Below are 12,801 nucleotides of genomic sequence, written 5' to 3'. Positions count from 1 at the left end.
ACATCCAGTGTAGGCAAGTGTCAGCGGTTAAGTAACTGATTGCCAGTGGGCAGGGCCTATGGTGTAATGATGTATAACTATTCGTCAATGTCTTGTTCTAGAGGCAGATGTATTTGCTGATGTGACGTCACAGATCCCGCAATATCAAAACAAGCCTATTTGGAGCTTGATTAAATAAATGCTTTGTTTATAATGAGGATGTTTTAAGCTCTGAAACTTGCAGGATGTTTTTATGGTACAAAGACCTCTTATATGTCAAAAGATCAAGGCAAATTTGATTTCTCATGTCATGACCCCTTTAATTTATCCAAATTATTTAATTTATCCAACCCTAACATTTATCCAGTGTGACTTTGTGACATTTTTAAATTTGTCATAAGTCAGAAATGTTGACATTTAAAATAAAATATTCCCAAAAGAATAAATATCTAATCACATTGGGAAATCAGTGTCAATACCCAGCCCTATGAAGCACACGTGTTTCTGTAAGTTGACTGTATGTATGTACGGTTGGTTTATTTATTGCACCAGCAGCATGCTCAATACAGAATGAATGACATTAACATTCACACTCAGTTGTGGTAACACAGTTTATGCTTGATTTTTTATTTATTTATTTATTTTTTAACAATTCTTGTGTGACCTACATGTCTTTCTCACAACCACATATGCTTTCAAACCAGTAACATTTTAATTTAATTGCATCATAGTTTGGTTGACATTTACAGAAAAGGGGCAAAATTGCAGGCTTGTCTTGTCACTTTAATTTGATGATAAAATATACTTTGTAACAAACTGCTGTATTGAGCCAGTTACTAATACTGCTATAAACGTGATACACATTCCTGGGTTTATTATGCAAAATTTCAGTCTACGTCATTACAAAGAAAAACATTTAAATGTACTGTAATAAATTGACATCACCTATTGGCCTATTTGTTCATGTTAATCAAGCCAAATAGCTAGTAGCTGCTGTTGTGTTGTTTTGAGCAATCATGCCCGTTATTCCAAATAAAAATACAATTCTTTATAATTGTTAATGAAAGTCAAATAACTTGGTGCTCCTCTGAAATAACTTCCTTTTTCCACTGACATCACTAAGGCTGTGGTCCATGTTGTGAGCTATTATAGTCAAAATTTATTGTGTAATCAGTCAAATAGCTATTTAGCCATTGTTTTCTCACATTCTCATCAGCATCTCACTTTCACCATTTAATTAATTCTTTATCGATAAAATAAAGTTCTGCCCTTTTTTCCTTGCTAGTTTCACTTAACAAAACAGCATGGGATTTTACAACTACAACCCTGTAATTTGAGGCAGTTGTTTTAAAGTGTACCTGGTTTACGCATGTTAGTAAAAGCTATTTAGTTTTTGTAGATTGTGTCACAACCTTGGTTTGTGTTTCCAGTTGTTTTACTGCATGTCTATTTTATTGCTTGTTCAAATTCTGACTTGGATATAATGGATTTTATTTGTTTGCAGAATCACGGCTTGAAGGCTGGCTCGCAATACCTAATAGGGCTAATATAAAAAGATATGGCTGGAAAAAGCAGGTAAGACTTGCATGAAGAATTATGTATTAAGCTATTATTGTCCATGCATTTAGACATACATGACCAACTCTTTTTCCACTTTTTCAATATTTGTTTTTGTTTCCCTCAGTATGTTGTGGTGAGCAGTAAAAAAATTCTCTTTTACAATGATGAGCAAGACAAGGAGCAGTCAAACCCCTCTATGGTACTAGATATTGAGTAAGTATTCTGATGAATAACTATCCATGGATCGAATTATCCATGTTAACTGGTTACTTGATTCATTCTTTTATGTAAAATTGAATGATTTCCCTTTCTGCCACTTTAAAAATGTATTATTTCAAAACAGCAAACTTTTCCATGTACGTCCTGTCACACAAGGTGACGTTTATCGAGCTGAAACGGATGAAATTCCAAGAATATTCCAGGTCAGTTATTTTCATTTTTTTCACAGCGATTCTATTTAAAAAAAATAGTCATGTAATTCCCTGTAATGACGTGTCACAGTATCAGTGCTGTTAGCATAAATACACATAGTTCAACAACTGTGCTTGATCATGTTTGGGAAACTACTGTAGGGAAGCTGAAATCATTCCAAGTTTGTTACAAGGTATTCATAAGCTGACGTTTCACACTGTACTTTCCAGGGTTCCCACGGGTCCTTGAAATCCTTGAAAGTTTGTGAATCTGAAAAAAAAAATTTCAAGGCCCTGGAAAGTTTTTGAAAATAAACATACATAGATACAGGTCCTTGAAAGTGCTTGAATTTATTTTGTGCAAGAAGTTTTCTGGAAAAAAATTCCATATTATTCCCTCCGGTCCGCTAATGTGTTATTTCGCCAACACTTCGTGGCCTATGCATACTAGCTTGCTTGATTTACGCTAGTTGTGCGCATTTACGCGTTACGTTAAAGTGTTAGTTCACCCAAAAATGAAAATTCTGTCATTAATTACTCACCCTCATGTCGTTCCACACCCGTAAGCCCTTCGTTCATCTTCGGAACACAAATTAAGATATTTTTTATAAAAATCCGACAGCAAGATAATTAACACTTTCAAATGCCCATAAAGGTACTAAAGACATAATTGAAACAGTTCATGTGACTACAGTGGTTCAATCTTAATGTTACGAAGCGACGAGAATACTTTTTGTGCACCAAAAAACCAAATAACGACTTTATTCAACAATATCTAGTGATGGGCGATTTCAAAACACTGCTTCATGAAGCTTCAAAGCTTTACGAATCTTTTGTTTCGAATCAGTGGTTGTTTTTTGCTGCACAAAAAGTATTCCCATTGGATTTTATGAAAAATATCTTAATTTGTGTTCCGGAGATGAATGCAGGTCTTAAGGGTTTGGAGCAACATGAGGGTGAGTAATTAATGACAGAAATTTCATTTTTGGGTGAACTAACCCTTTAAGTGTTTCCCGCGTCCTTTGTGTTGTACGTTGCCATGATGTTCACGCGCGCATAAAACTACTATGATGGTACCTCAACGTTTCACAGTTATAAACCCATGAGGCAAGAAAAACTTAAAAGCATATTCATATATCTTAAAACTTCTGGTTACATGAGCCTAAGCTCTTTTCAATAAAATCCATGCAAAAGTTAATATCAAATCATTTTAGAATACAGTATAGGATGTACCGAATATTCTTCAGTTTTATGCAAAACAGAAATACGACAAATAGAATATCAGATCTCTGTCATATGGCCAAAAATAAATGCCAAAAAAAAAAAACACTGGCAGCGACAGTGTTTTACACTGGCATTTTTCAAAAAAGCTTCAGTATTTTTGGATAAAGGTGTTTCCCCATAGTATCAGCTACTGACACAATGTCTTGTACCCTCATCTCAAGGAACTGAGGTTACATAAGTAACCAGAGATGTTTACAGTTTACACGGAAATAAAAAATTTTGTCCTCATGTTTCATGTACAAAGTCCAAATCATAAATTGTTGCATTTGCCATGATTCTATGTAAAACTGCAGTAACAATTTTTGCTTTTATATAAAAAAAAAAAAAAATTGCGATATGTGTAATATGCATGTATGTTAATGTCTCAAAAATGTTTCGTTACCCTTTAAACCTTTACTTAAATTTACATATTGAAAAATATGTTTTTGTTCTTTAGATCCTTTATGCTAATGAAGGTGAGTGTAGGAAGGAAGCGGATGTGGAGAGTGTCCCTCAGGGTGATAAGGCCAACTGCTTGCCCCACAAAGGCCATGAGTTCATCCCCACCCTCTACCATTTCCCTTCTAACTGTGAGGCTTGCTCCAAACCACTGTGGCATGTGTTCAAGCCTCCACCAGCCCTGGAATGCCGCCGTTGCCACGTCAAGTGCCACAAGGACCATCTGGACAAGAAGGAGGATGTTATCGCCCCTTGCAAAGGTGAGCCAGAAGCAGAAAATGCCTCTTTGTGTTTACTGTTATTACTGCTATTAATATTATTATTTACATTTAGAAGGTTTGATACATTCTAGAACACTGTCCATCCACCGTTTCTTTGGTTATTCATGTGGTCTGTGGCCCCCTGGGTTAAAACAGTGGGCTGTTCTTGCCTCAGAGCTCTTGTTACTGCTCATAATATAGCCATACAATCGGAGGCATGTTTCCCTCATATTCTCCATGATTGAAGTGATTCCAAGCCTTTGAGATGGGTCAGGTCAAGTGTTCCCCTGGAGCATATTCATATCCTTGGTGTGAAGGACTTGCTCGTGCTTCTTAGTTGTGGGCCAGCACTCTGCCCCATAAAGGGCCACTGAATGCACTACGGTCTTATAGATTTTCACCTGTCTCCACTTGAGCAATGCTTCAACGATTCTTCCCCGGGCGTTGAGGATGGTGTTGCCATCTTATGCGACCAAGGATCCGAGGTATTTAAACTAAGTGATCTTCTTCAAATCCAGTCCATCGATGTTGATGGTGCCATCAGTTTGGAGGCTGAACTCCAGGTACTCAATCTTTTGAACGTTTAGCCGCATTCTATTTACGCTAAGCCATTTAATGTTAAAGCGCAGAGCAGATCTCCTGCAAAAGCATTGTCTGCGTACAAGAGTGTCCAGGGGTGTGGTAATTGCAGGTCAGTTGTCACCATGTCTATTCAAAGGATGAACAGAAGGGGCGAGAGTGCTGAGCCTTGGTTGACCCACTGTCGGTTGATGTTGAAAGGTGGTGAACTGGGCATCCCAAACCATGCTTGTGACATTACGGTAAAGAAATTGGACCACACTCACATACACCTCAGGGAACGTCATGAAATTGCAGTCCTCGCCAGATAAGGTTGCGTGGATCTCAATCAAATGCCTTATCCAGGTCCAGGAATGCCATGTGCACCATCTTGTTTTTCTCCTGGTGCTTCTCCGTCAGCAACCAGGTGGCATGAATGGGGTCAATAGTGCCACATCCTTTGATGAAGCCACACTGATTGGGTGTGATAGCGGTGATGTTTTTCATGATTTTCAAGATGTGGCCAATATCTTGGATTGAACTTCGCGAGGCGGTTGAAGTTGTTTGCCCCTTCTGCCTGTTGCACTTCTTTGTTCCACCACGTTTGATTGTTTGATTGACAGTGAATTTTACCGGTAAATGCTGATTTTAAAAAATGTAGGTAACGGGTCCGGTTTGCACATGACCTGTAATCAGAAAGTTACAAAAAATCTACAGCAAAGACTGTATGTGTGAAAATAGCTAATGACAAAGCATCTCACAGCAACACTCATTTTGTTCTTGTTCCTCAGTTAATTATGATGTGACATCAGCTAGAGACATGCTGCTTCTGGCCTTGTCCCAAGATGAGCAGAAGAAATGGATTGGTCATCTCGGCAAGAAGATTCCCAAGACTCCTCCTTCTACCTTCTCAAGGGCATCCCCACGCACAATGTCCACTCGCTCCGTAGCAAACCAGTCCTTCCGCAAGAACCCCAAAAACTTGCCGGGCAAGCCAAGGTAACTACAACCATACGGTGTCACACTAATCTTAAATCACATTATGCATTTGGAGCAGAGAATAGGATTTTCAGTGCAGTATAGTGTTTTAACCAGGAAGCATTCTCTCTAGATTTGATGTCAGGTCATATTTCACACCAAAAAAAGAAATAATAAAATGTTTGTCTTTTAGACAATAAAGACAATTTAAGCACAATTTTCCCCATTTCTCATTACTGTAATGTAGTGATGGCAAAAAAAAAAAACATAGAAAAAGAAAAAAACACAAAACAGTATGATGCAACAGTACCGTCTTTCTGCAGGACTGACAGACTCTGGTGTTCCATTTTGTAGTGATCATTCCTATGTCCTGTTCTCTTTGTTGACTTTACATATTTTCACTTCTAAATGCCCTTCAGAGCTATAATTTATGCCATTTTTATATTAGATACACAAAACTCGCTGAATGAAGAACACCCGTGTCATATGCCTGACTCCAAGTAAATGTTTAAAAAACATTGTTTTTCAGAATGCTTGGATTATGTAAACAAGGTCAGTTATCTGTTAAAAGATTGTAAACAAACGGGACAAACCAACTAATATGTCAAAATATATCTGTCTATTATAAAGATCGACCAATATAGATTTTTTTTATAACCAGTTCAGTACTAATTATTTGTATGTTAATGTGCCGATAACCGATATGCAGAATCGATATTTATTTAATGGTTTATTTCTGTTTTGACAATAATAACAGCACTGAACTGAACAATCTGTTTTAACACTTTTTAAATACTGTAATTTCTGCAATTTCACTCCGAAAAAGTCTAAAAAAACTGCAAAATATAAACATATATAGTGCAGTCACTGTCTTTTTTTTTTTTTTAAATAAAATCTTTGGTCAGGTAAACAAATGGGTAACGAAAATAGCATGAAAAAGCATGAAACATAAAACCTAAACCACCTGAATGAAAAAATATTACTACTTTAATAGTCCGTTTTTTTTAACAATCCCTTCTTATTTATAACAGCATTAATATTAACAACAGGCAAAATAAATTTACAAAGTCTAATGTTTTCAAATGGAGAACATAAATAAATGACAGGGGAAGTCTATCAACTCCCCATAAATATAAGCATTCATTTAAACTACAGTTTTACAAGGTTTATATGGTTTAATAGAAAAAACAGTGAAGAGAATGGAACACACTGGAATATTTGCTGGAATATGCATAAATTACGCATGCATTTGCTGGAATATGCAAACATTGTCAGAAAAATAAACAAAACAGCGAATACATCACAATTACTGAGTCCATCTCATCTGGCATGTTATCAGAATTATTAATAGTGGTTTTGTCGGTCTAGATTATGAAATAGCTGCTGACAGAGGGCTGTTTTTATCTGTGCATTTAAACAGAACTTCTCTCGCAGAGAAAATAATTAATTTCCACAGAGCTGTAATTATTTAGATGTTTATTATCAAAATAAAGGTCATATAGTAGATGTTAATATAATTTAATGAGTTTTAAATGAGCAGATTGTGTTAAAAGCTGCATACTGTGGCCATGCTGAAGCATTCCTGAGCATCAACCCGGTGTGTGAACGGCACTATGAACGCAACTTCACAAGGCTAATGATGAGCATAGACAGCAGAGAGAGAATTCAATTCAGTGCTTTTATTTCCAACATGCACTCATTCATGGCTGTTTTATTTAATCCATGTAAAGTTATATATTTATTGGGACAGGACTTTATGGATTAGGTGACTCCGTGAGTTTGTCTCTTATTTTTTTAACTACATATCAAGTATTTATGTAACATCTAATTTGTGCATTAATAGCTGTTATGTTGTGACGGCATTTGGCCTTAAAAGTTTGGGTTCGGGCGCCAGGAGTAAAAACCATCACATTTATTAAATTAAATTCATCATTAAAGACACTTCATATAGGGATGACACTTAATTAGTTCTATTATGGGAATCAAATAGGACAAGGGTTGATTTAAAACTATTCAAACCTTTTAAAAAATTGGATTTTAAAGGCCTAGACTCTATTTCAACCTGAAATGCTGCATAAATTGAAAAACAATTTAAAAAAATTAATAATTTTTTTTCTATTATTTTCTATGGGAAAAATTAATTACTGCATAAATGTTAATTATTACCACAAAACCCTCAAAATGCAAAATAAAAAATAATCGTAAATATTTTTTAATTAGAATGATTTTACTGAAAAAAGTCTGTTTAATCCCTTAAGACATCTAGCCTAACTGACTGTGTTTACATTAATTTTGTGTCATAAAAGCATTTTGAGATGCAAGTACATTTAACCACACAGCTACTTGCTCGAGCGCTCTTCACAAAGCACACGTGGGCATTTGAAATTGAAAGCAGCCTTCTGTCAGTGAGTTTCGTATTTATAAAATATAAGCCCACAGCATTTCAAACAACATAAATGATGCGCATTTGTAAGGAAAAAAGGCAGAGAACGCAAACTGCAAGCGTCACATCAAGAAAAGTGCACATTTCTCTCAGAGCACACATTTCTCTCACAGCACACATCCTGTGCAATGAACCATGCAAATGTCCACACATGTAATTCACTCTAGCCTTTCCGAACTGTATGAAAGATTAATTTATAGAAGTTCCGAGTGGTGTGTATGAGAGGAAATGCAAACAAGCAGAATACGGGTGTTTCTGATGGTGCGTGTCCACTGGTGCGGATTGAGCATATTCAGTTCATTCCTATGGAAGTTGAGCTTCAATCTCACTCGCGAGCCTGAAGAAGCTCAACTTCTGTATGAATGAATTGAAAACGCACACTCTGCTCCACGCTGGTGGACCCTAAAGCACACGCAACGTCATCTCGCAACTGCGGTTAAAAATAAGCTCAGAATCGATTTTGAAATTCTCAGAAACTTTCCAGAATCGTTGGAGAGAGAATCGCGATGCATAGACTTTTTTTCTTTTTCCTCCCACCCCTATTACATACATACATACCCACTCACTCAGAAAGCATTATATAAATAAACTTGACTTGAGGCACAGTATGGTATTGAGAAATGGGGGTGAGGGAAGTGCTTGATTGTCATGAAAATAATATATATATATAATTTGGGGTGAAATGTGAATAATACATGTTATTATGAGATTGAGATATAAAGAGCTATAATTATTGATAATGAAGGCCATAAGTTCCAGGCTGTAGAGGCAGGGTAGTCTCGTGACGGGCTGTTTATTTGCTGTTGTCTTATAGCAGGGCGCAGTCCAGTCTCCATGCGGACACAACATCCAGTACATGCTGACAACATCATACAGCTCCTCCACACCTTAAATGTCTAATGGTGTAGTCAACTACTCCTGTGTTTGTTTAGTACATTCATTCACAGTTTTTAAGGTCGAGGTTAACTGTCAGTTGCTCTCTGGAGGCCTGTTCTTTTCTGTTTACTGTGGGTTTTTGTTTACTAGAATGGCAAATTCTTTCCTTTACATAATTAACCAACTAAAAGGGAGTTTTCTTTATCTGGACAGTGGCTCTGTACGGTTTTGGCTTTAAAACTTCAAATTTCCCCCTCTATTCTGCCATTTTTATCATTGTGGCATTATGGAGTTTATATTTGCATTGGAATAATTTTTAATTGAGAGTAAAATAATATCACCAGCCACTTTTCGAGAGGCTGCTCACTGCAGAGCCAATGGGTGGAGCTTGACATCCAGCTGTCAAGTCCTGCTCCTGAAGGGCCATTGTCCTGCACCGTTTAGTGCACCACAACCCCAATTAAACACACCTGAACCAGGTAATCAAGGTGTTACTAGGCATACTAGAAAGTTACAGGCAGATGTGTTGATGCAAGCTGGAGCTAAACTCTGCAGGACAGTGGCCCTCCAGGACAGAGTTTGGACACCCCTGAGCTAAACGGTCCAACCATACCCTAACCCTACTCATAACCCTATCACTAAACATAACTCCACCCATTATGTCTAGAGAGAGGGAAATAGATGTCATTTTTCTGCCTTCAAATTTCTATGATCAGACAAAACCTGACAAAGGAAGTACTTATATTTTGCTTGAAGAAAATGAAGCTTTTTTAAGGATTTTTTAGTATTGTCGCATTATTGACAGCGAGTATCAATATAACTGCTTCTGTATCGATTAGACAGTACATGGACCACACCTCATTTGAATACAAGAAGAGTGTTTAAACTGAGTGGAAAAGTGCAAAGTTTCGAATGCATAGAAAAAAATCTCAAGACAAAAATCTTGGAGCAGTTTCAGTAAATGTAGAGTGGGTGTTCATTTTGTATAGTTATAAACTTACTAGAAAAGTTGTGATGATTTATTAAAAATTTATTAGAATAAGTACACCACTATCTCTGGGTATAAAAGAGGCCAAACATAGAAGAATAGTTTTGTCATGATACTGGAATTTCTAAATTCAATACGATACCTTAAAAAGTATCGATATTTGATACCGTTTTCGATACCACTGGGAAAAAAAGTACTGCATATACTGTTCATCCATCCATTGAAAATCTAGGCAATCAATAATTTCTTCTGAAGAGATCACTTTATATGATGACAGATTTTAATTTAAGATTTTATTCATATATAAACATTGATCAATTACCATTACAATTATGTCACGTAAATATTTGCTCACTCAATGTATTTGTGCACAACAGCACAAATACAATAGAATAAAGATACAAATGAAATAAACTGCTTTCTTTTCGGGTCTAACAGCAGTATTCAGGTAAGAAACTGATCAAATTTAAAATAACATCTTCATTGTAAAAATTAAATCCAAATTAAACAATTAAAGTTATAATTGTGATTTTCTCTTTGACTTTTGTTTGACTAATATTAACAACAGACAGCGGCATGTTTATTAGGCTGTTGTCCCTTTAAGACATAAAGTTACACATTCGGCACTCGTGAGCTGTATGTCAGAGGCGGTTTTATTATGTGTGTGCACTTCGGATGCAAGCGAGAAATCTGCGGGCACGAGTAGAATTATGCGCAATCCCGCGCCGAAATTCAGACCCTGTCACGCCAACACAACTATCAACACTATTTATTTCAGATATTTCAGTATCGATACGTATCGAAATAACGATATTTTTGACACTATTGCAGATTATTGGTGGTGGCGGTGGCGGTGGTGGGTACCCTACACCACTACCTGCACTGTTATACATTGTTCAATAACCAGCTGTTATACTAATCTGACCTATATTGCAATACATATCTGGCCACTGTATCATGATGACAATTGGCTATTCTTATTACTGTAATTTAGCTAACTGTGTGATTTGATTACATTACTGAAATTACTTACCTTGCAGTCACCTCTGATAACAGATCACTCTAAATTGTAATGTTGACATGCATTTTCTGTAAAGCTGCTTTGAAACAATATGTATTGTGAAAAGCGCTATACAAATAAATGTGAATTGAAATTCATTTAAAATAGACAATAAGAATTAGCATTGAGATTTAAAAAAAAAAAATAACATCCAGATGTTTTGCTGTAATTTTAAGGTTAGATGTCCTTAATTGTCATGAAAATAATGTCATAATGCATACAAATATCTTAGTTTTCCTACAGGCTTCATTTCCTTCATGTAAAATATAACTTTTAAAAGTTACTACTGCTTTGTTGTTGTTTTCTGTTTTCTGTAGTTAAATGTGACATTTTTGTTAGATACACTTACATTGAGATGTGTGTGAATCATGTTATGATGACTATGAAAAGTTCTGTTTAACATGGAATTTCAGTGAGAATGATCCTAAATTTATACTTTCTTTCAAACACTGGATATTTTCTTTTCTTCTTTCTTTCAGCTAACCATCTGAACCTCTGGATTAAATTGGGATTTTTGTACTTTCCTCTCTAAAAAACTCAACAAAAAAGTATATATATAAAAAAAAAAAAAAAAAATCTGTAACAAACATGTAATTAACCTTTTAAAGTTGCATTTCACAAATGAATTAAAAAACAGACAGTAATTGGTGCTGAAATTCAGAATTTACCTACCGCAAGGCATCATGGACATTTTTTGGCATCATCTTTTTTTAGCCCTCTTCTCCCCATAACACGGGATTTTCTTAGATTTCATTTATTCCACACCATGCCTCCTACTGTCCAGAGGAAAGCTTTGACATCTTTTCACAACTTGGGAAGGAAACTATAGGCTGTTCTCCTGCCTATGCCTATTTCTGTTTGAACTCTGAAACCTCTGGGATTGGGACTATAGCTTGGCACCATGGTAAAGGGGGAAATTTTGGGAATTAACCATAAAAGGGTCTTTGGGACGGTCTTTTGACATTTGCAAACTATTTCCTCTTCGATCCACTTTGATGCCGCCTTCTGATGGACTCTGGTTGCCTTATTCTATCCCTCAAAATCTAAATGGAAAATGAATTGGGTTTGGTTGTTTTGGGTACTGAGAGTTTTTAAGGGGAGATTTTGAAGGGTTTTTATGGAGCATGGAAGATCATTACAGTCTATGCATATTATCATTGTCATTATCATCATTATTGTTTTTGGAGGCTCCAAGCCATATGATACCATCATAATGGCATCAGGAGACATAAAATGTCACAGAAACCATTGACATTTTTTTTGTGTCTGTGTGTGTGTTCATTGGGTACATTGTTTCTGTAATATTCTTTTTGTTTATCTTTTTTTTTTTGTAATGTGTTGCCTTACATTTGATTCATAGATAAATGTTTCAAAAAGGAAAACATTAAGTTAACAAATGTAACTGCACTGTTTGAATTGTAATTTATTTGTAGAAGACTAAACATCAGTAGTGTTTGGCTCACCTAGTGCCTTTTGGATAACAATTTTACTGCCATATCTGTTTGCGTTCCTCTCCAAACAAATCTTTACTATTATCATAACAAATGAAAACAAATGTATCTATTACAGTGTGATTTTTACCAGAACCTAAAGGGTTTGAAACAGAGCGGACCATCTATTCAGTGTCTTCATTGTTGTCAACCAAAGTTCAAAAGTTCTGCATGAACAACCATGATGAAGGCAACATGTCCTGCTTTTTTTTTTTTTTATATATATAATATAAATAAAGACCGTTGACATCCCCAGCTTCCCCTCAAAACAGTTTCTGTCAGCGTACATACTCAAATGAATCAAGATGATGAATACCTCCTCAATAATACAACATGGTTTTTACATATGTGTTCAGTAAAATAAGCACTGGAACAATGATCTGTTTTGATGTGGATGTATTGCATGTTAAACTGCATTGGAGGCCGCACTGATGGATATGTGTCAATAAACATATCTTTATCTATCACCTAAGACTA

The 12,801-nt window shown here is 35.9% G+C and overlaps 1 protein-coding gene across 3 annotated transcripts in view; it reads left to right on the top strand.

Annotated features, from left to right (window-relative positions):
- The window catches only part of rock1 (Rho-associated, coiled-coil containing protein kinase 1), a 92,242-nt gene extending 79,441 nt beyond the window's left edge, over nt 1-12,801 (top strand). The window contains exons 28-33 of one of the 3 annotated variants that reach the window (XM_051912728.1): nt 1,484-1,554; nt 1,664-1,752; nt 1,883-1,961; nt 3,670-3,931; nt 5,281-5,488; nt 11,314-12,801. In XM_051912728.1, the coding sequence (XP_051768688.1) occupies nt 1,484-1,554; nt 1,664-1,752; nt 1,883-1,961; nt 3,670-3,931; nt 5,281-5,488; nt 11,314-11,317 (713 nt within the window). In that variant the 3' untranslated portion in view covers nt 11,318-12,801. Of the gene's footprint in view, nt 1-1,483; nt 1,555-1,663; nt 1,753-1,882; nt 1,962-3,669; nt 3,932-5,280; nt 5,489-8,724; nt 11,118-11,313 lie in introns of those variants that run through there. The other 2 variants (XM_051912719.1, XR_007932636.1) reach the window with 2 other exon arrangements.

Source organism: Ctenopharyngodon idella, chromosome 2, assembly GCF_019924925.1.
Source record: "Ctenopharyngodon idella isolate HZGC_01 chromosome 2, HZGC01, whole genome shotgun sequence".
In the NCBI taxonomy this organism is placed as follows: Eukaryota; Metazoa; Chordata; class Actinopteri; order Cypriniformes; family Xenocyprididae; genus Ctenopharyngodon; species Ctenopharyngodon idella.
The sequence above is the reverse complement of the archived record's forward strand: the minus strand, read 5'-3'. Positions and strand labels throughout refer to the sequence as shown.